The sequence below is a fragment of the Nicotiana tabacum genome, chromosome 24 (assembly GCF_000715075.1).
Source record: "Nicotiana tabacum cultivar K326 chromosome 24, ASM71507v2, whole genome shotgun sequence".
NCBI lineage: Eukaryota > Viridiplantae > Streptophyta > Magnoliopsida > Solanales > Solanaceae > Nicotiana > Nicotiana tabacum.
This window is the reverse complement of record NC_134103.1, coordinates 50425685-50448974: the sequence shown is the minus strand read 5'-3', so window position 1 is coordinate 50448974 and position 23290 is coordinate 50425685. Positions and strand designations below refer to the sequence as shown.

The 23290-nt window shown below is 36.5% G+C and overlaps 1 protein-coding gene across 4 annotated transcripts in view; it reads left to right on the top strand.

Annotated features, from left to right (window-relative positions):
• Positions 1-249: 249 nt before the first annotated feature.
• LOC107817836 (sugar transporter ERD6-like 8) overlaps positions 250-23290 on the top strand; it is a 100191-nt gene continuing 77150 nt past the window's right edge. For 2 of the 4 annotated variants that reach the window (XM_075247280.1, XM_075247281.1), the window contains exons 1-2: positions 251-597; positions 735-797. In XM_075247280.1, coding sequence (XP_075103381.1) covers positions 442-597; positions 735-797 — 219 coding nt within the window. In that variant the 5' untranslated portion in view covers positions 251-441. Of the gene's footprint in view, positions 598-734; positions 798-23290 lie in introns of all 4 variants that reach the window. The other 2 variants (XM_075247282.1, XM_075247279.1) reach the window with 2 other exon arrangements.

The window sequence follows — 23290 nt, the reverse complement described above, 5'->3', positions numbered from 1 at the left end:
GATAGCAATAAAATGTTATCGAAATTCTTGGAATCATTAGTTTGCAAATTGAATGAGTCTTTGGGTAAATAGAAAATCTATTGGCTATAAATTGATGCAGCTAAATCGGATTTGAGAGGACGAGCTGAGAATTTGCTGGTGACTCGGCATTGTTAAATTGGAACTCTATAGACCTCTATTTAATTTTATTTTCATCTAACCCTCTCTCAATATATAGATTTTGAGTTTCTTCATTAAAGAAAAGAAAAGAGATTTGGATTCCTGACCATGTGCTGCATCATGCTTTAACATCATCATTTTTCTATTCTTCTTCATGATATTTGTGAAAATTGTATGGCACATTCTTGGGCGTAGAAAAAGTAGCAAAAATTAGAGAAATTATTTTATAAGCTGGTCGATTAAACCCCAAAAACAAAAAGGGAAAAGTTGAGCAAATACAAAATGGCTTCTAAATATCAGGAAAATGGCAATGGAGATACAGAGAAGCCTCTCATAGTGAAACATGATGCTGATCAAACAGCTCATAAAGAGGAGTTAGTTATGGTTTATTTGAGCACTGCTGTGGCTGTTTGTGGCTCCTATGCATTTGGAACGTGTGTAAGTTCAGATACAATTTTAAATCATATAGTATACTCTTTTTATTTGTTTCCCTGCGGTGGTACTCTTTTTTATTTATTATCTCCTTAAGTTTTCTGTTGTATAATTTTTTCTTTGTGATGTTGGCCTTATTGCAGGTTGGATATTCATCGCCAACACAGTTTTCTATAATGGATGAACTTAACCTCTCGTATTCTCAGGTTTCCCATCTCCCTAGCTAGCTAATGGATTTCTCGCTTATCTATATTATATTAAATTCACAAAGGCCCTTGACGAAATATCATTCGCCTTTTTAACCCTTGAAAAGTATATTTCATATTGGATAAACCAGTAAATTAGTTATTTTCCTAATTTTTAGAACTTTAAAATTAACTAAAATTTTGATTATTTGATCATTCCTTATTTAAAATGATACCAAAATGCACTAAATCTCCTTTTATAAATAAACTACGGAGTAATATTTAGGAGTTTGAGATCATTTATAAATTTGCCACTTTTATTCCCAAAAAAGAAAGTTCAACGTCTATATGAATGGAAAAAATCTTAAAGCCTACGACACCCAAGTATGCTTCCAATAATCCTACCAAATCGGGTGGCAATTCACCTAAATACAAAATTCACCAACAAAGTTTTACCTTTCTCCATTTATTCCAACGAATGACTAAATGTAGTTTTTATTATATTAAGTTATTTGTGTTAGTTGATAAATCTGGAGAAATTGTGATAAAAGCATATGAAGTAACAAATATCCATAATTTTAGGATTTAATATTAGGCCATATAACTAATAATATTTTTTAAAATATATATTGAAAGAATCTATTCAAATTCACGCGAAATTGATTGATCAAACCCTTATATAAAATTGAACGACCTTTTAACCTTAAAAAGAAGCACTCATTCCATAACATTTATGTACAAAAAAAAATAAACATATTCTAATAAATTTTTTCCATTACCCGCTATTATAAGTCTCTTAATTCAATATCAAATCCTAGAAATAATTCATTAATAAAAACACACTTAACTATTGCACATCAAGTTCAAACGATATAGTATCCAACATTAGAGGAGACAATGATATTATTATTACATCCTTATTATTTAATTTATGTAAATCAAGTATATTCTATTAATTAATTCCAAAATAAATAAGAAAATATAACTCCAATAACGTAGATACTAAAAATGAAAGTCCAAAATCGTCACCATTTAATTTTGAACTTCATTAGAATAATAAATGGAACTATAAATAGCACGCGAATCAGTAATTGTATACTCGATATCATCATTTTCCCAAAATCATCATTTAATTTTTTTCTAATATTTTAAAGTTTTTAATTAATTAAATTTTGTGTATTAAATCCTTACTTATTTGAACTATATATAAATTTTTAATATTAAATATATCGTATAAATTCTTTTCTTATTTGAATTATGTAAAATTTTATTTTATAACTCAAATATAATTTTAATATAACATTTATATAAATATTTTAAACATACTATTGAGATGAGGTACACACGCAAAGCGCGTACCCTAAAACTAGTAAATAAACAAATGATAAGCGGGTCGGGTTGTTCCCATCTATAAGTTAACTTGGAAATGTTTACTCATGTCATGGCTTTACATTCAGACGGACTACCGGTTAATTGGAGTTACAAACATCTAAGGATATATGCATTACATTTAGGGCTTGTTTATTATTCTAAGGTGCAACAGGAAATAAATCGAAGAATAAAACTTACTTTGCATTATTATATATTTGACGTATATTCCAGATATAACCTGTTATTGGTTTGCTCATATGCATCTTAAAGTTTACCTTTGCAAACTAAGCCTCCATCTTGCAAATCTTTTACATTCAATGTTTTCTTTCACTCACATCTAGCAACTCTCTTTTTGCTTGGTCTCACAACTCAAATGATCTCCTCTATAAAAGGGTATTTGCTACTCTCTTCTTGAATATTGCTACCAAATTTTTCTACAATATTACTCTAGAATTCTCATTCTGGAGTTATTCTTTGACTTCTCTAGAATTATTTGAACAATAAGTAAAGTTGGTGATGATTTAGTTTAACACTCCCCTCATCACCAACTCTATTCATGCTCACAACCAATCCAAGAGATTATATTCTCGTAATATGATAAATTTCATGTTGTCTTTGTAAGTATGATCGTTACTTGCTCGTCCATTTTAATTGGCTTCACCAATAAAGAACTTTTCTCGAAAAAAGTAATCCCGATGGGAAAGACATGATTTTTGGCCAACATATATATGTAGCCACAATATCCTCCATTGGTCGATGCAAGTCCCTCGTGAGTTCTTCTGCTGCCATTGTTCGTGTTTTTTTATCATTTAAAGTGAAACAATTGAATCTATTTTGTTGTACCCTGATATATTAATATCATGTGGTGATGTTCGAATATCATAGTTACCAACATAATTCACAATATTCAATTATTTTCATTTACAATAAACAATTCCCTAGTCAATGGTTCCTTTCACATACCTTAATTAGTACTCTTAACGTCTTTGATTTCTGCATAAACCTACTAATGCGTACTTCAGATGTGAAAGGCAATATCTTGTTCGGTCAATGTTAAGTATATGAGACTACCAACAAGTTAATATGTAATTGTCCAATCCTCCCAGTCTTTGCCTTCTTCCGATCGAACATATGTCAGGACCCAATTTATCCAAGCCATGATGGCTAAAAGTAAGAAAGTACAACTACCTCAAATACACAAAACTCTCTAACATAAACAAAATAAATAGGATAGTGTGAATGAAAGCAAGAAGCACACCACTGGAAATTACCAAAGCTCGCTCCCTAGTAGCACTAGCACTCTCTGGTCTTTATATACAAACAGTGCAGAAGTATAGCCTGAGTACGGGTCAGTACTCAATAAGTATCATAGACTGTGCTCAATAAGGTGATTGTATCGAAAATACTTACTTTCATAAACTTGTGTAGTTAATATTAACATTACTAACAGTCTAAATGCATAAACAACACATATGTAAAATATGCACAAGTATAGCATTAGTAGAAATGCATGAAACATTATAAAGAATCATTGAACAGTATAAAAATTCAACCGTGACATAAAAAACAACGGTATTACGTATCAAACTTGGGCATACAGTACCCGTGGTAATCGGGTAACAGTGACTCGTGAGGGATAGGTCTAGATCAATACGCAACGGGAATGTTAGTCCACAAGCCCTAACTGATACATAAATCAAATATGAATCCACATACCCCCAATGGCTAACCAGATATGATCTCACATATCCTTAACAACCCAGATATGTGTTCACATATCTCTAATATCATCTCATACAAGCAATGAGAATTACAGTGTATGATTAAAATAGTTCAATTGTGGAAATCGGTATCCATGGAGGCAGGGGCGGAGCTACAATAGTGAATGTGGGTTCGGGCGAACCCAGTGTCTTTTTCTCGAACCCTGTATTTGCATTGAAAAATTTATTGAAAGGATATAAATATACAACAACGAACCAAGTAACAAAAAGGCTTTGGATTCAGGGGTAAGAGTTCTGCGTTCGGAGGCAACTCATACGGACCACGTTTTTTTTTCGATACTGCCGAGTAGCAGAGCAATTTTAACTCATTTTAACTACGTTTCCTCTTCTTTTTTTTTTTTTGAAAAAACCCACAAACTTATTACTAAGGTAAAAAAGAAAAAGACAAAAGCTCCAAAAACAACCCGTCTTTCACTTCTTTGATAGAGTTATTCCCCAATCAAAATCAAAAGAAAAGCGAGGGAAAGAGTTAAGGTTTTTAAAGTTTTTATCATTACTTAAAATCAAAATCAAAAGTACCAACTAGTCATATTTTTTTTCAAAGTCCATACATGCTATTCCATCTTCTTTTATTTGTTTGCCTTTCTTTTATCTTTTGATTTTTTAAGTAAATGTTACTTGATTTTAAAATTTTTGATTCCAAAGGCTGAATTTTTCATTTCGACTTTTTATATTTGTATTTGTCAGCATCCCCTAAAATCTTAGACCGATCTCTTAATTTTTCTCAGTTTTGCCACGTGAATATGATTTGTGTATTAATTGGAGGGTGGACCATATATTTTGTTCATTTCCATTTCTTATAAATTTTTATAATATTTATATATGGCTTCAAAAGTTTTATTAACAAACACTAAGCGATTTAAATTCTTCACCTCTTTTATTTTTATTTATTTTATTGTGCAAAATCAAATTAAAGTGAGATATTCAATTTGTAATGGTTGACTACAAAATAATTTTTTAAAAATAAAAAAAATTATTTTTCATATCAATATTTGTTCAGGCTAGAAAAGGATTTGGGCATTAAGCTGGTGAGGAAACTTTGCATCATATGATAATCTTCATATATTAGCAAAAAGAAAAAAAGGAAAGTAGAAAAGCTTTTCTATGCATCTAGTATTCATTATTCAATGAACTTTTAGAACAAATATTCACGAGATATGGAGACTTGTTTATTTGCTTAAATTTGATATTTTCTTTGGCTACTGCAATGGTAAAAAGAACTTTTGCTTTTATGAAGTTTTGCATTGATGACAATATTTTGAATGATTGTTTATTTTTTTTATACAAAGAAGAAAATGTTGAAACTTAAAGACCTACCTAATGATGTATCATTTTTTATTTTTCAAAACATGACAAGTCGTCAAGTGCAATTATAACGATAATATTTATAGTCATATATTGTGTTAACTGGTCGTTACTTTTTAAATATATATTAAATATTAGTACTCGTTTCTTAGTGTTATAATTGTGTATATTAACTTGAGGTCACGGTCATGTCTTAAAATTCTGAACCCATACACTTAAAATTCTGGCTCTGCCTCTGTATGGAGGCTATAATGTTAAACTAGAATGTGAAGAATGTTTATTATACTAACAAGAATAAGATGCTCAACTAGTCATATAACAAGTTTAACAGATAATGCATACAAGATATAATATGATATCCCTAACATATAACTTCGGTATCCGTATATATACTTGTCGTCTTATATATGGTACCCCATATACATAGTATATGTGAAAAAAATATCAATTAAAATGAATTATAGAGGTCAAAGCCTTAACTTACCTCGACCAAGTAAGCTCTAGCCTTCAAGAATGCCCTTTCCTTGCCCAAATCCACCAAATGATTCTAATCTACTCAAAAGATTACTCAACATGATTAAACTAAATTTCATAATTTGAAAAATCGGCCAAGGTCAAAGTCAACTCTAAGCTCACATAGTTAAACCCCGAAATAAATGTCAAATTCGGATTATCCAGAACCTCACGAGTTTAAATCTATGCTTAGATTTCTGCTAGGCCTATTTAAATGTTTAAATCTCAATTTAGGTGGTTCTAGGTCATAGTCCAAAAATTCCCTAAGTCCACTTTCAAATTTCATATTTTAGTTAAAAAATGATTGGAGAATTAGAATATAAACTCAAATCGATTTTTAGAACAATTACAACTAATGTGTAGGTGAAAACCTTGCTATAAATTGTTCAAAGCTGAGCTCAAAATGTCCCAAAATGGCAGTGGAACAAAATAAATCCTGAAACTCAACATTTTATACGCCAAGTGGGCCTTCTATGTAATGACGGAACTAGCCTCAAGATTGTGATTTAGCCGCTCCTAGAATTGCGTAATCATGGCGTATAAGTCCTTCACATTCGTGGAGATTAAATGACCTATACCTCTGACCTCTCTTTAACCCTACTCGATCGTGAGCCCACCTCCATGAGTGCGGAGAAGCCTTGACCAACACCCATTTGTGATCGCGATCCTAGATTTGCAATCGCGGTGTACAAATAAATTAGAAAAATATTCAACTGCCAACATAATTTTGAATTTACCGAAATGCCCCAGAGTCCCTCAATTGCCAAACCAAACCTACCAATAATTCCAAAATATTATATGAACCTATGAGAAGTCTCAAAACATGAAATAGGACACTAAAGCTCAAAATAAGAGGAGAGTTATTATATTCTCCCCCTCTTAAAAATATTTATCCTTGAACGAGTTTAGAAATATACATGGATTGTCAAACAAGTGCAGTTATCTATCACGCATGTCACTCTTAATCTTCCAAGTAGCCACCTAGTCCCATTATTTTTCTAAAGCACTTTTACCGAGGCGATCTTTTTTTATTTTAGCTCTCAAATCTGCCTATCAATAATAGCCAATAGCTTCTCCCCTCAAGTCAAGTTTTTGTTTAACTATACCGTGTGAGACTTAAAGATGTATGACTTGTCCTAATTACATCAAGAAAGCATGGATAAATAAAATAGCGGATGTACCCCCAATGACAAAGCAAGTCTATAACCTACATCCATGATTTGGTGCAAAATGTCGAACGACCAATGAATTCCAGACTTAATTTGACCTTCTTGCCAAAATGCATCACACCGGAAAACCTTCAGAAGTACTTTTTCACCCTCTATGTACTCTAAGTCATGAACCTTTCCATCCGCATAACTCTTTTGGCAACTATGAGCTGTGTGAAGCCACTCCTATATCACCTTGACCATTTCCAAGGCTTGATGTACCAAATTTATACCCAAAAGTTTGGCCTCATCGAGCTCAAACTATACAATGGGAGAACGATACCACCTACCATATAAAGACCCATATGGCGTCATCTAAATACTGAGACTAGTAAGTATTATTTTAGGCAAACTCTGCTCCAGAAAAAACTCATCCCAATGACCTCCAAAGTCAATGTCATATACTCTCAATATGTCCTCAAAGAACTGAATAGTGTGCTCTAACTGACAATTAGTCTGTGGATGAAAAGTAGTGCAAGCATAACCTATGCACCTAAATCTCACTACATAGACAACTAAAAACAAGTTGTGAACTGTGTCTCTCAATCAGAAATGATAAAAATAGGCACCATGTACAGCTTTACTATCTTTTGGATGTAAATATGTACAAGCTTCATAAAAGAGTAGGTAGTCTAAATCGGTAGGAAGTGCGCGAACTTAGTCAACATATCAATAATGACCCAGACTGAGTTAAACTTTCTCAAGGTATGTGGCAATCATACCACATAGTCCATAGTAATACGCTTCGACTTCTACTCGGGGATATTCATATTCTGAGTCAAACCTCTAGATTTTTTATGCTCATACTTGGCAATTCAAACATTGTGAAAACATAGCCAACAATTTCCTTCTATATCCTACGTCACTAGTAAGCACACAAATTTTCCTTTGAGTCGTATTACCCCGTCTTCACCAATGGTAATAGTAGTAGCACCGCCTCATTGCACCGTGTCTCTAAGTGAAAGAAAATGAGTGTTCTTGTATTGATAAGCTTTAATGTGATCTACTAAATACAATTGGCAAATAATACAAGCAAGAACTTTGTTAGGCTCGGAAACATTCTCAAAAATTTGTTAGCTATGGCCTAACCATCCATGGCTAGAGACCGCTCCTCAGCTGAAAGATAAGACTAGTGTCACGACCCAAATTCCACCAAGTCATTATGACACCTAACTCAGTTCTCTAGACGAATCAACCTGCTCAGACATAACCAGAATAGAAGATATCATATAAATGATAAAGGAAAAATGCAAAAATTAAATACACACTAAGAGTAGATATCACAAGTTATGAGAAACTAAGAGTAGATTTACAATATTGATATAAAAAAAATTCATGATCTATCTGAACATATATAAACAGAAATATAAGATTCTAGACTACCATGAACAAATGACAGCTACTAACTAGAATATTGATATATCTTCAATGTCCGCTCTCGAACTCCATAACAACTCAGCTTCAATATCTTCACACAGGGTGTAAAAGTGTAGTATGAGTAAACCGATCCCAATATTTTAAGTATCTCTAACTTTTCTCCCAATGAAGTAGTGGCGAGGGTTTATCAAAAATGTACTCATTTTAATAAATATGTGCAATTCATATACATCACAACAAAAGAGGGAGTGTATAGAAGAAGCATAACAAGATAATCACAATCAAAATGTATAATGATATGGACAAATAGAGGATATGAAGTGATGCATCCTATCTCAATTAAGCAATTCCCATGCATATCAATGCATTCAAATAGCATATATAAAGATATGCATCAAGTAGAATTTATATGAAATGCATCACCAAGAGCCTAGTATCTGAGATGTATGATAATGACCCAACCTTTAAATCAAACTGATACTTCTCAAGCTAGTCCTATGGATGTCTAAGAATGCATCAAAAGCATATATATACGATATTCATGAATAAAACATGTAAAAATGCATGAATATTCATAAAGGATCATTTAGCACAGATTTAAAGGTTCTACCTTTATGCTCAAAATCATTAACTGCTAACAAGGTACATATAAGAATTAGTATATGACTAAGCAATTCTATCATGTAAAACAGGTACATAAAATCCATAAATTAAACTAGTATATGAATGATGCTCATAATATTATACTAGTATGAATAAGATGCTCATGTAGTCATACAATAACTAGTCATGATATTAATATCCTATCATGTTAAACTAACATAGGAAAGATGCATATAACATGATACAAGTATGTACAGATGCACAAATAGTCATACCACAAGTAAAGCATATGAAGATTATACTTCTACCCAAGTGTCACGATCAAAAACTCAATATGTCGTGATGGCGCCTATCATAGTACTAGGTAAGCCGACAACCACAAATAACCACATATTTTTAAATTGAAAATAAGATAAAACAGGTTTAACAGTAATAACTCTCATAAATAGTCGATAAGAAATACTGCGACTCAAATACAATATTTCCAAAATTCGGGTGTCATTGAGTACATGAGCATCTAAATGACAATACAGTCTAACTGCTAAAACAACTGTCTAGAAAGATAGAACAGTGCTAATGAACTGAAAAGAAGGAGAATCGAGGTCTACGGACGCCAAGGCAGCTACCTCAATAGTCTCCAAACGGATGAAGCTCCAAATCTAGCAATCGTCGTGCCCAAAGGTACCTGGATTTGTACACGAAGTGCAGAGTGTAATATGAGTATAACTGACCCAATGTACTCAATAAGTAACAAGACTAACCTTGGGTTGAAAGCAGTGACGAGCTCAGAAAGGTACAATCCAAATCCAGATAATAAAAACTCAGATATGACAGGAAAATAACAATAATAACCCAGTGAAAAACCTCAGAATCAGTTTGTAGACAGTTCAGAAATGTAGACATGCTTTCAAGTATTTAACAGTTCGAACTCAACACGGATAAAATATGTCAAGTATGACTAATATGAGGTATGCCACATCTCGATATCTACATGTCAATATATGCATGTCAATTGTAATGCAACACAGTGATAAAGTCATATACATACTCTCAGAGTATTCAACCTCACATCACGCTCAATCACTCAGTACTCCCAATCACTTAGCACTCTTAGTCACTCAGTACTCCCAATCACTCGTCACTCACACTCGGTAGGTATATGTGCTCACTGCTGGTATGTCAGACTCTGGAGAGACGGATCCTGCCCAAACGCTCATATAAGCCAATCATGGCACAAATTAATAAAGCATGTTGCAGCATGCAGCCCGATCCCATAAATATCACTCACAAATCAGGCACTCGGCTTAACTCAATCATCAATCTCTCTAGTCTCTTGGGCTCACAAATCTCATGACAATCAGCCCAACAATGATAATATGATATAACAATAAATGACAATGAAGACTGAGATATGATATGCAAATGGTAGATGTGACCGAGTACATAATTGCAAATTAAGTAAATAGTTCAACAACAAAACGACCTTTGTGGGTCTCAAGAGTACCAACATATTGCCTAAACATGATTGCTACCATAAATCACGGCTCAATTTTTCTAACATATTGAGAATACATAAATAACAACAAGATTAGATGACTACACAGTTCCACGAAATCAACCGAGTTACAATTACTCAGAATCCAAGAAAATTTATAAAATCCGAACACCCATTCAATAACGAGTCCAACCATACCAAAATTACCCAATTCTGACATCAAATCATCACTCAGATCCCCAAATCTTACTATGCAATCCCTAGTCCAAAATTCCCCAAATTCCACCTTAAAAACACATAATCGAGGTGGAAAATTCAATATTAATAGATAAAAACGACCAAAAGTTGGTTAGAGCTCTTGAATTCTAGCGGAACCTCTCTCAAACATTGCCTCCAACCGAGCTCGCAAAGTCCAAAAATGAGAAAATAACTCAAACCGTCGACCTTATGAATTTTCCAGGCATCTCGCACATGCGGTTCACTTAACCGCTTCTACGAAGTCGCACCTGTGACCTGGGCTGCGCTTCTGCGGAAACTCCTCCCCCTCGCCACTTCGCACATGCGCTCCACATCCCGCGGATGCGATCTCGCAAATGCAGCTAAGACCTCACACCTGCGCATCCCCTCAGCCCAACAAAAATCCGCACCTGTGATGCCAAACACGCTTCTGCGATCGCGCACCTGCGACCAAATCCTTCGCAGGTGCGATCGCCCCAGACCTGAAACTCTTCAGCAATCTTTTAAGTTTAAATTGTTATACCCCATATATTCGTACGTGAAAGTACGCTATAAGTAAATTGATAAAAGCTCGGGAATGAGATGTTATATCCCGCATTTTTGTACGTTAAAGTTTCGTCGTAAGGTAATCGACGTAAGTTCGGGAATGAGATTATTTTGGGATTATAAGTATTATGCTACTTCAAACCAGTGATAAGTAAATCCGTAAAGGTGAGAAGGTAATCGAGTGAAAGAAAATGAGTTTCGTCAAGTTTGACATGTTAAGGTAAAATTCGGCCGGAGCTAAAATACTCGGTATTTATGGACTAGTACCATACAAGGTACCACATGGATATGATAATAAGGTGTATAAGATATGTTAAAAGTGAGTAGTATTTTAAGTAAGTTGAGATAATTCTTAATTATGTGGGTAATTGATTAATTATTGGGTAATGGAATATTACCTAATTAATTGGGGATATATTGGATAAGCATTAAAGAGAATAAGGTGGCAGCCCCCATGCAAACCAAGTGACTCACAACTTAAAATGGAAGGTGGCTATCTTAAATATCATACACAGGACACTTACATGGGTATATTAAAAGTTTGGCATCTTGGGCTTCATTAGCCTTTAAATAATCAAGGTAAGTTTATAGATTTCTTCATAAGCTCAATCATTTGCAAGAATGAAAGTTAATCTCACTCCAACAAGAACGGACATTAATCTTGAAACAAAACAATTCCAACGAGATTTCTTAAGCACCGTAGCAACGTAAAATTTTGCGATTCTAAAAGAGTACGGTGCAACCCTTTCTAAGAATATCATACGGATTTTTCCCTACTCCAGTTATGTTAAGGCTATCTCTTCTTTCCTTTTGGCATGATCTATACGACACGAAAGAAATGAGCAAATGCACAATTTCCATAATTGACTCTATTCATAGAAATATTAGGGGTGTCTATATTCTTGATTCCCCATGTGAATTATTATTATATCTTCTGTTCATGGGTCTCAGAAAAATACGTATTTGATAAACTTTATCCGACATGCATATTATTTTTATGACATTCCGAGAAAATCTTATTAACGTATTTCTTAAGGCATATTATTTTTATGACATTCCGAGAAAATATTATTAACGTATTTCTTATGCATTTCATGCATTTATACATATACATTGGCCCATGACCAGATGGCGTTATATACGCGTATATATGTAAATTATATGTATATGGAATATGGGAAAAGGTTATGGCGTTATACATGCACCACCACCTGATCAGTTGGTATACATTGATGATTTGCCTACAATGGCTGAAATGATATGATGGGATACCCTCAAAGGCTTGATGAAGCTATGAACGCATATACCTATGCATGGTATGATATTTATATGCATATGCATGACATTATAAAAATGAAATGAGTCACAGAGCTATACACACGTACATGTCGAGTCTTTTACTCTATTTTTCTCTCATGTCTATTATTTACTGACTTTCATTCCTTACATACTCGGTACATTATTTGTATTGACGTCGCTTTTGCCTGGGGACGCTGCATTTCATGCCCACAGGTCTCGATAGACAGGTCGAGAGTCCTCCAAGTAGGCGATCAGCTCAGCAGAAGATATTAGTGCACTCCATTTGCTCCGGAGTTGCTTGTTTTGTCAGTATGATTAAGATGTGTATGGTTTGGTATGGCGGGGCTCTGTCCCAACCTTTATGAAAATTATGTACTCTTAGAGGCTTGTAGAAATATGTCGTGTACGTGAAAGATTGTACGGCCTTGTCGGCCTATGTTTTGAGTTTATAAATGATGATGTTGGCCTATTAGGCCCGTATGTCACGTATATATGATGATGTAATAAGAAAGATACGTTACGTTAGTACTCGGTTGAGTAAGGTACCGAGTGCCCGTCGCGGCCCATGGGTTTGGGTCGTGACAAAAGTGGTATCAGAGCAGTTCTATCCTAGGGAGTCTACAAGCCGTGAGTCTTGTTTATGGGTGTGTTGTGCACCACACTTATAAGCAGGAGGCTACAAGGCATTTAGGACTGTCACTCTTTCTTCTTACTCTAGATCGTGTCATAGAGCTCAATTGTAAGAACTCAATTTCCTAACTCTATCTTATTCATAATACGACGATGCCTATGATGGTAAGAGATATAGCTGTGGAAGAGTTGAGTCAGAGGAACTCGATTTTTGCATCATGCTTATGATGGATAAATATGAGGTATTCAGCAAATCATGTGTATACTAAGATGTGTAAGCTTCTTGATAAGGATCCTTAAGGCAAGAATGCCAATCCGCTCTCACGGTAAAAAGGAATAAGGAAGGAGACACAAGTTTCAGCAAGTAAAAGAAGTAAGATGAAGAAGGGTACGAGGCACCCAGTTAAGGAAGATTATCAATATTACAGTTCCGGCAGAAAAATATAAGCATTGTGAGTTACCCTCAACAGTAACAGAGGTATGTGTAATTGGCCACACCCATCTTAGTTATACCTTATTGGGGGCTAACATGTGTAGATTAAGAAAAGGACGGGATATCAGAATCCGGCTGGGATTAGAGTAACCCAAAATGGTGAATTGATTGTTTGCGTTAGTTGACATTTCTGAAGGATATTGCAAATGTGCTAACAGGTCTCCTTGTGAGATACCCAGATGGTGCACTCTAGGATAGTATAGCTAGATATGAATACTAGAATGTCCAAGGACAGGCACTGAAATCCTGGAAGGAATAAATATTATCTTAGTATGGCTCCCGTCCCTAGTATAGAGATAATGCTAGGCAACCCGAAGGGCTAGTGGAGGGAGCAAAGGGGAGCTAACAGCAAAAGAATATCTTGTTGAAGTTTTCAGAATAAAGTGATAGACAGAAATGTTAGCAGGAAATAAGAAGAGAGCTAATGAAGCATTAAGAGTAAGATATGATACATGGATGACAACGGTAGATCAAAAGATGACAGTATTACAGAATCTATAGTCAAGTGAAGGAAGAGACGAGAGGTGACAGGCCTTAAGACAACAAAAGAGTTTAGCCATAAAGTCATATCCTCACTTCGAGATATAAGTTCGTGACTCCAACGCAACTACCAGAAGGAAAAGTTAGACCCGAGAATAATAGGAATCAGTATGGGCTCGTGAACAAGATAGACTAAACATGAATTAGGGACTGAGTGATTGGATAATAGTCGGCATCATGAGAGTTTCAGATTTCGTTCCTGCGATAATAGAATGGACAACAAAAGAAGATTCATGAGAAATTCAGAGAATGGTTGTTCAGGAAGACGCTTCCCTAAAGCAAGCAATGTGAGCAAAGTTAAGCTTAAGGGACTGTATGTGCCAGTTATACTAGGTGCCTCCCTCGTGAGCAAGGAATTTTGTTATCCTTGGTACAGAAGGATTACCGCAATGCAAGTAAGGGTCATCGATGATGTGAAAAAATGCCAAAGAGGAAAAGGTAAAACATCTATAAGTAGATCGTCATGGCTTCAACTCTTAGTGCTCCCCTAAAGGGGGGAATATGGAGTGATGTGGCATTAAGTCAGAATTAAGTGGTTCTAGTAATTATGGAATGGTAAAGGAAGAATGCGATAAAAATGAAAAAGGAGTGAACTTGCACTTACCCAATGCTACAAATATGCTACGATTCTAGAATATTATGCAAGCACGACGTCAAGGAGAGGAAGTAAGGGTTTCTTCCCGAGATGTTATTGATAAATAAGGAGCCAGTGCGAGACGTATGTTAATGCAACAGAAATAACCCAAGAAAGATTACGCGGAATATTGATATGAGAATGGGCCAACGATTAGTTAGTAGTTGATTCAGGAAGAGCCTAGTTATGGCTAGATAATAGGATACAGACAAATCAATAGATCGTGCAAGATAAACAGATTAAACCCCAACATGGGGAATTCAGTCTCGCAGATATGACATCGTGACCTTGAGAAATATTCAGATAAGATTTGGGGTAGTTAAAGATACCGTATGAGTGTTATGGAAATAAAAGAGAGTCCCACTAGGAAAACAATCAAAACTTCAGTTCAGAAGATACCGTACGAGCACATGAGCGTGGAGGAAAGTAACTAAGGATAATTATATGTGAGTACGAACATCAAATATTCTATCAGGTATACGATGTAATAAGCTCACAGCTTTACAAGAGTCAGAGGGTACTCCTAAATACTACAATGAAAGACTAGTTGAGGAAGTAAGGAAGAAGACTTCAACCTAAGCTCAGTGACCTAAGGAGGGAATGGTCTTATAACAACAGTCTCACAACAACATTGTATGCACTCCATAAGAAAATGGCACCTACCGTGGCTAATGAACGGGAAGTAAAATCAAAAGTGATATCCAAGATCATATCAGTTGTATGGAATTCCAATATGCGTGGGCACTAAGATAAGCTAAGTATGCACACGAAAGGGGGAAGAAAGACCAGGAAATGTAAAAGCCTACGTTTAAAGAAAGTTGAGAAGGAACGAAAGGAATTATTCAATCAATGATCCGAAGTTAGTTACGTTATGGACGCACTTAAGAGTTGGAGTTTTATACATGCAGCACATACAGCCGTGGAAGATTCCGGTATAAGTTAAAAGAAAGAATTGAGCCCAGGTCATAAATCGAATTGTTAAAGGATTATATCATGAATATTTCACAACGCCCATGAGCATCTAAATTACAATACAGTCTAACTGCTAAAACAGTTGTTTAGAAAGATATAACAATGCTAATGAACTGAAAAGAAGGAGAGTCGAGGTCTGCGGACGCCAAGGCAGCTACCTCAATAGTCTCCAAATTGATGAAGCTCCAAATCTAGCGATTGTGGTGCCCAAAAGTACCTGGATCTGCACACGAAGTGCACAATGTAGTATGAGTACAATTAACCCTATGTACTTAATAAGTAACAAGACTAACATAGGGATGAAAGAAGTGACGAGCTCAGAAAGGTACATTCCAAATCTAGATAGTAACAACGTAGATATGACAGGAAAATGACAATAATAACCCAGAGAAAAGCCTCATTATCAGTTTGTAGACAGTTAAAAAATGTAGACATGCTTTCAAGTATTTAATAGTTTGAACTCAACACGGATAAAATATGCCAAGTATTACTAATATGAGGAATGTCTCATCTCAATATCTACATGTCAAGTATGCATGTCAACTGTAATGCAACACAGTTTCATCACACACATACACACACACAAAATCACTCAGCACTGTGTGGGTGCCTCGCTCATAAGTCCCTCACCTAAGCATGTGTATATATTTATATGTCATCGTGTCTGCGCTCACTATTGGTATGTCAGACTCCGGAGGGGCAGATCCTGCCCAAGCGCTAATATAAGTCAATCTGGCCTGATGTGGCGTGCAGACCGATGTGTGCAGCCCGTTCTATAATATCAATCAAAATTAGGCCCTCGACCTCACTCAGTCATCAATCTCTCAAGTCTCTCGGGCTCACAAATCTCATGACAATCAGCCCAACAATGATAATATGATATAACAATAAATGGTAATAGAGACTGAGATATGATATGCAAATGATAGATGTGACTGAGTACATAATTGTAAATTAAGCAAATAGTTCAACAACAAAACGACCTATGTGGGTCCCAACAGTACCAGCATATAGCCTAAACATGATTGCTAACATGAATCACATCTCAATTTCTCTAACACATTGTGAATACATGAATAATAACAAGATTAGATGACTACACAGTTCTACGGAATCAACCGAGTCATAATTACTATGGTGCACGCCCACACGCCCGTCACCTAGCATGTGCGTCACCTCAATACTAATCACATAACACATATTTTAGGGATTCATACCCTCAGAACCAAGTTTAGAAGTGTTACTTACCTCAAACCGCACAAATCTCTACTCCAACAAGCCCTTGCCTCGCGAATCGCCCTCCGAACGACCCGAATCTTGCTATAAGCAACTTAATACAATCAACACAAGCTATAGGAATCAAGTCCATATGATAAAGCTAGGTTCTTTAACAAAAGTCAAAAAGTCAACCCAAAAGTCAACTACAAACCTACGTCTCGAAATTCAACAAAATTAATAAAATCCAAATACCCATTCAATAACGAGCCAAACCATACCAAAATTACCCAATTCCAACATCAAATCGTCACTCAGATCCCCAAATCTTACTCTCTAGTCCCTAGTAAAAAATTCACCAAATTCCACCTTAAAAACACATAATCTAGGTGGAAAATTAAATGGATATTCAATATTAATAAATAAAAATGACCAAAAGTTGCTTACCTCTTGAATTCTAGTGGAACCCCTCTCAAAACACGCCTCCAACCGAGCTTGCAAAGTCCAAAAATGAGAAAATAACTCAAACCCTCGATCTTATAAATCTGCCAGGCATCTCGCACCTGCGGTTCACTTAACCTCTTCTGCGGCTCCGCAGGTGCGGCCAAGACTCTGCTTATGCGGTTTCCATGAAGGCCCATGCCTTTGCTTTGGAGGACCGGGCTCCACTTCTGCGGAGTCGCACCTGCGACCTGGGCTCCGCTTCTGCGAAAACTCCTGCCACTCACCACTTCGCACATGCGCTCCACATCCCGCGTCTGCGATCGGCCAAGAACTCGCGCCTGCTCATCCCCTCAGCCCAACAAAAATCCGCACCTGCGATGCCAAACACGCTTCTGCGATCGCGCACCTACGACCAAATACTTCGTAAGTGTGATCGCACCAGACCTGAAACTCTTCAGCAATCTTCTAAGTCCAAATTCCAACCCGTTAACCATCTGAAATTCACCCGAGGCCCCTGGGACCTCAATCAAATATACCACCAAGTTCTAAAATATGATACAAACTTAGTCAAAGCCTCAAATCATATCAAACAATAACAAAAACATGAATCGCACCCAATTCAAGCCTAATGAAACTAATGAATTTTAAACTTCTACAATCGATATTGAAACCTATCAACCCAATTCTGATTGACCTCAAATTTTGCACATAATTCATACTCGACACAACGGACCTATTCCAACTACCGGAAGCAAAATCTAAGTTCGGTAACAACAAAGTCAACTCTCGGTCAAACTTCTCAACTCTCCAAATTTCAACTTTCACCAAATCAAGCCATAATCACCTACGGACCTCCAACTCAACATCTGGACACACTCCTAAGTCCAAAATCACCATACGAAGCTATTGAAACCCTCAAAACTCTACTCCAGATTCATTTACATATAAATTAATATCCTGTCAACTCTTCCAACTTAGACTTCCAACCTTGGGACTAAGTGTTCCAACTCATTCTAAAACATCCCCAGAACCAAATCAACCACCCCGGCAAGTCACAGAATAAGCAATAAATGGGGGAACGGGACCGGATCATTACACCAAGCATGGAATCACATGACATCCACACGGACTCTCGTCGCCTTGTATATATGTTACCCCCAAATCATAGCAAAATGTAACCAAGATAAGTTGGAAAAAATTTCCTCATTGAAGTCAGAGTTTCAACTTACCTCGTCTGTAGACTAGCTTTATTTTTTAAAATTTGACTTTTCTTGCTCCAAATCGATCAAAAGAGCCTGTAACTAAAAGAATTCTCCATGAAGTCAATCCGAGTCATAGGACTCAATTCTGTTGCAAAGGATAGCCGTATGACAAAAGTCAACCCACCCCCCACATGGTCAAATCTTGAAACAAGAGTCAAATCTCGTTGACCCACAATCTCACAAGACTAAACAAGTAATTAGATTCTCAATCTGTGTCAAAATTAATATTCAAATTATCAAAAGTAATATTTTTCTTCAAGTCAAAAACCCTCTTTTACACCTTTTGTTTCCATGATTCTAAGGCAAATTCGAAGATATATTCATATTATTATTATCATCATAGATATGAGTGGGTATCACTTACCCTATATTCTTCGGTGAAAATCGCTTTAAAAATTACCTCAATCCAAACTCGCTAACTCTCAAAATGATAAAATAAAATTAAGGTATGAAATGGGATTATTTATAGAAAGTGCAAAATTATAGGTTTGAAGGCGAATGTATTGCATGCTCGATGTGAGCACCATTGATCAGCACATCTGGTGCAAGTTTTTTGTTAGTTTTCATGCAAGAACCTCTCTCAAATTACAAACTTATCCAAAGGCTCAAAACATGAAGTGAAGTGGTACAATCCAAAATGACAACTCAAGTCAAACTTAAGAATCCTTAAAGTTTCAACTTCCATATAATATTGCTAAAATACTCTCGAGCCCCTTGAATCCTAATCCAAACATACGTAGAAGTCTAAAAATATCATATAGACTTGCTTGAAGTTTCAAACCATGAATTCAAGCGCATATATTAAACTTAAGGGTAAGGTTGCTAATTTAATCTTTAACCATAATCAAACAGTAAGGTAGTATTCCAAATCCTTCCCGAAACCTTTGGAATTCAAATCATCCATACTCGCAAGTCATAAAATATCTTATAAACCTACTTCAAGGTCTCAAATCACAGAATATGATACTAGAACTCAAAACAATTGGTTGAGTCATTATATCAAGCTGCATGTACTCTCAAACTTCCCACTTAAAGCATCCGCTATAGTATTAGCCTTTCCCGAATGATAAATTTTAGTGATGTCATAATATTTGAGCAGCTCAAACAATATGTAATGTCTCAAGGCCTCTAAATCTTAAGTGCAAATACAATCGTCGATCCACTCCTTATCGCACGTAGGATAATTCTTCTTGTAATTTTTCAACTTTCATGAAGCATACACAATCTCCCTACTATCATGCATCAACAGACACCGAAGCCCAATACGAGTAGCTTTTAAATACACTGTGTTACTCTAGAACCCGTTGGTAGAGTCAAAATTGGTGTGACAATCAATGCAGTCTTGAGCTTCTGAAAGCTTTCCTTTCACTCATTAGACCATCTAGACTGTACATCCTTATGAGTTAACTTAGTCAATGGGCATAGACAATGCATAAATAAAATATGCATAAGTACATCATTAATAGGAATACATGAAACATATATCAAGAATCAATAAATATAGTAAAGATTCAATATTTACTCATAAATTGATGGTATCATATATCAAACCTACACACAGGCTGCCTCCGGTAATTAGGTAATAATGACTTATGATGGACAGATCTATATCCATACGTGACAAGACATGAGTCTACATGCCTTAATTGATACCTCAAATCGGATATGAATCCACATACTTGCAACAGACAACCAAATATGAATTAACATACCCTCAATAGTCCAGAGACAAATCAATGTATCTCCAATACCATTTTATACGGGCAATGAGAAATACATATGCAAATTAGTGTGCATAATCACAGTGTATGACTAAAGTAGTTCAACCATTAAAACAATATTTATGAGGCTATAATGTTAAACTAGTATGTAAAGTATGCTTATAATATTAAACTAACAAGAATAAGATTCTCAAGTGGTCATACAACGGATTAACGAATAATGCATGACCTCCGCTAAATTTGTCCCACTATTATACCGTATAGAATCTAAATTTGATCCATTAGGAAATGAGGCTAGTTAAATTATAACTATTGAAAGTACTCTTAAGCGTCAAACCATAGAAAGCAAGAATCACAATCACAATTTTTGCTATATTAACCTAAAATCAAAATAGAGCAAAGGTTGATTGTTATTATTGGAGACTAATTACTAAGTAGCGACTTGCAATAATTAAAGGATAATCTAGATCATGAATCCTGTTAATTATGGCTGGCTAATATATGTTATCACGAATTCTCTAAAGTTATTATTAGTCATCAAGACCTAACAACTTCTCGTTTGTTGTCAAGTTCTATCTTATTCTCCCTCTCGTTTAGATGTTAATGTGTTATCTGATAGCCTGCTACTCTCTCTTGGAAAATGAGTTATAACATATATTTATAGGTTAGAATTAGAAGTTGACTTTGTGAATTCTCTCCTTTGTGAATTCGGCCTACCTCGAGGGTCCCCAAAGCTTGGGCTTCCCGAATCGCCCCTTCGAAAAAAGCGGGGAGAGTAGGCGAATCTCTGATTACTGTTGCCCCAAGCGAGTCGCTTGGGGAGTTCTCTTCGGTTCAGAGATATTCAGGGCCAGACCTTTCAGATATACCCACCATTTGTTGACTTAGGTGAGAGGCATCCTCTACCCCTAACGATTCGGGGACTCTTCCAGAATCTTTCTCCGATATTCCCCCAGTTCGAGGCGGAGCTTCATAAACCACCATCGATCCAGCTGCCTTTGGGGCATCGATGGTTTTCTTCGCTCGGGCTACCAGAATAGAGCCGTCATTTTCTTCTTCTTCTCCATCCCTTAGACACCGAACTGACTCTTCGGTCAAAAGGATGGTATTCTTCCTCGGCTTACGATCCGCCCTTGTCTTAGGTTGTGGATCCTCGGAAGTAGAGGCCCTTTTCCTCTTATGGTCCTTCGACGGTTTTGGGACCAGGTCCGGCGTCTCTTCCTCACCAGACGGGGGCCTCAAAACCGCATCTTTTCCCAGGCCTACACATAACACAATTTGGCATCATATGAAAAACATTTCGGTCGGACTATCAAAGACTTGAGAAAAAAGCTTACCATGATTTTTGGCCTCCCATCGACCCTTTGATAAATCACGCCACGAGCGCTGCATCACATGATTTTGTACCCAGCTCTTAAGGTTAGGAATTGCACCAGGCATCCAAGGAACCGCTGCATCATAAAAGGGGATATCGGTGAGAAAGAAATGAAGGGGCAAAACAACAGGAGATAACAGAAGAAGTATACTTACGCTTCATGTACTATTCCTCGGGAAATGGCATCTTCTCGGCCGGAATTAGGTCTGAAGTCTTCACTCAAACAAACCAGCCCATCCAGTCTCGATCCTTGTCCTCATCGATGCTCGAGAATAGCACCTTGGTAGCCCGGCGCTGGAGTTCTATTATCCCACCTCGAAAGAGGCGGTTAGCTGTACAATCTAATAAGATGGTCGAGGGTGAAAGGCATCCCCTCGATTTTGTTCACAAAGAAGCGGATCAGAATAATAATCTGCCAAAAAGAAGGATGGATTTGGCCTAGGTTATTCGGTATTGACGGCAAAAATTGTCGACAATAGGGTCGAAGGGGCATAACGTGAAAGGGTAGGTATACACACTTAAAAACCCTTTCACATGGGTAGTAATATCTTCCTCGGGAGCCGGGATTACCACTTCTTTGTTCTCCCAGTCATAATCTCTTCTTATCTGTTCGAGATGCCCCTCGGTTATCGAGCACATATACCTCGATACTGGCTCGCATCGACCGGGAACCGACGAGCCTTTGTCAATCTTAAAATCGGAGGTATGAACACACGCCCCGGGAACACACTCCTCAGGCCATGGCTCCACCGGTGTTTTGTCGACGGCAGACTGTGAAGAAGCAGCTTTTTCTTTTTGAGGAACGATTTTAGTTGTTTTCGCCATTTTTGATTTAGAGATGGAAAATAGAAGGAGATGACAAAGATGTGGTGTTTTGAAGAAAGATTTTGCAGTGAAAATCACAGAAGAAAGGTATTTGCAGAAAAATCACAGACTTAAAGATGAACCCAGAACATACGAGAAAGAGCTTAGAAAATTTTGGAAGTTGGAGACGTAAAAGTGGTAAATGGTAAAAAAAAAAAGGCGCTATTTATAGATTGAGCAACGACGGTTCAATATCAGCAGTGGCCGACCACCGCCTGACACGCATTTAATGCCTTGGTAAACTAAACCGACAGGACAGCTATCACGTACGTCATGGTCGGGCTCGATGCAAACGTCAGTGTATATCAAATCGATCCGTTGAGAAATCATATCGTTTCTCGCCACATCCTTCCCGAGAAACGAGGGGACTATCTGTATATGGTCAAAACCGTTTTCGACCTTCGTACGATTGGTGAAGACGGATCGAAGAGCGTCTTCATAATATCGAGGTGAGATTTGAAGAAGGCACGAACGAGCTTCGAATTTCGGGGTCCGATTAAATACCGAGCTCGACATCATTATCGAGCTCGAGTCCAAATCGAGCTATGATGAGAAGCGATGGTATCAAGCTTAAGAGCTAGAGATCAACCAACACCGAGCCCGAACCAATACCGGGCCCCAAGTCGGAT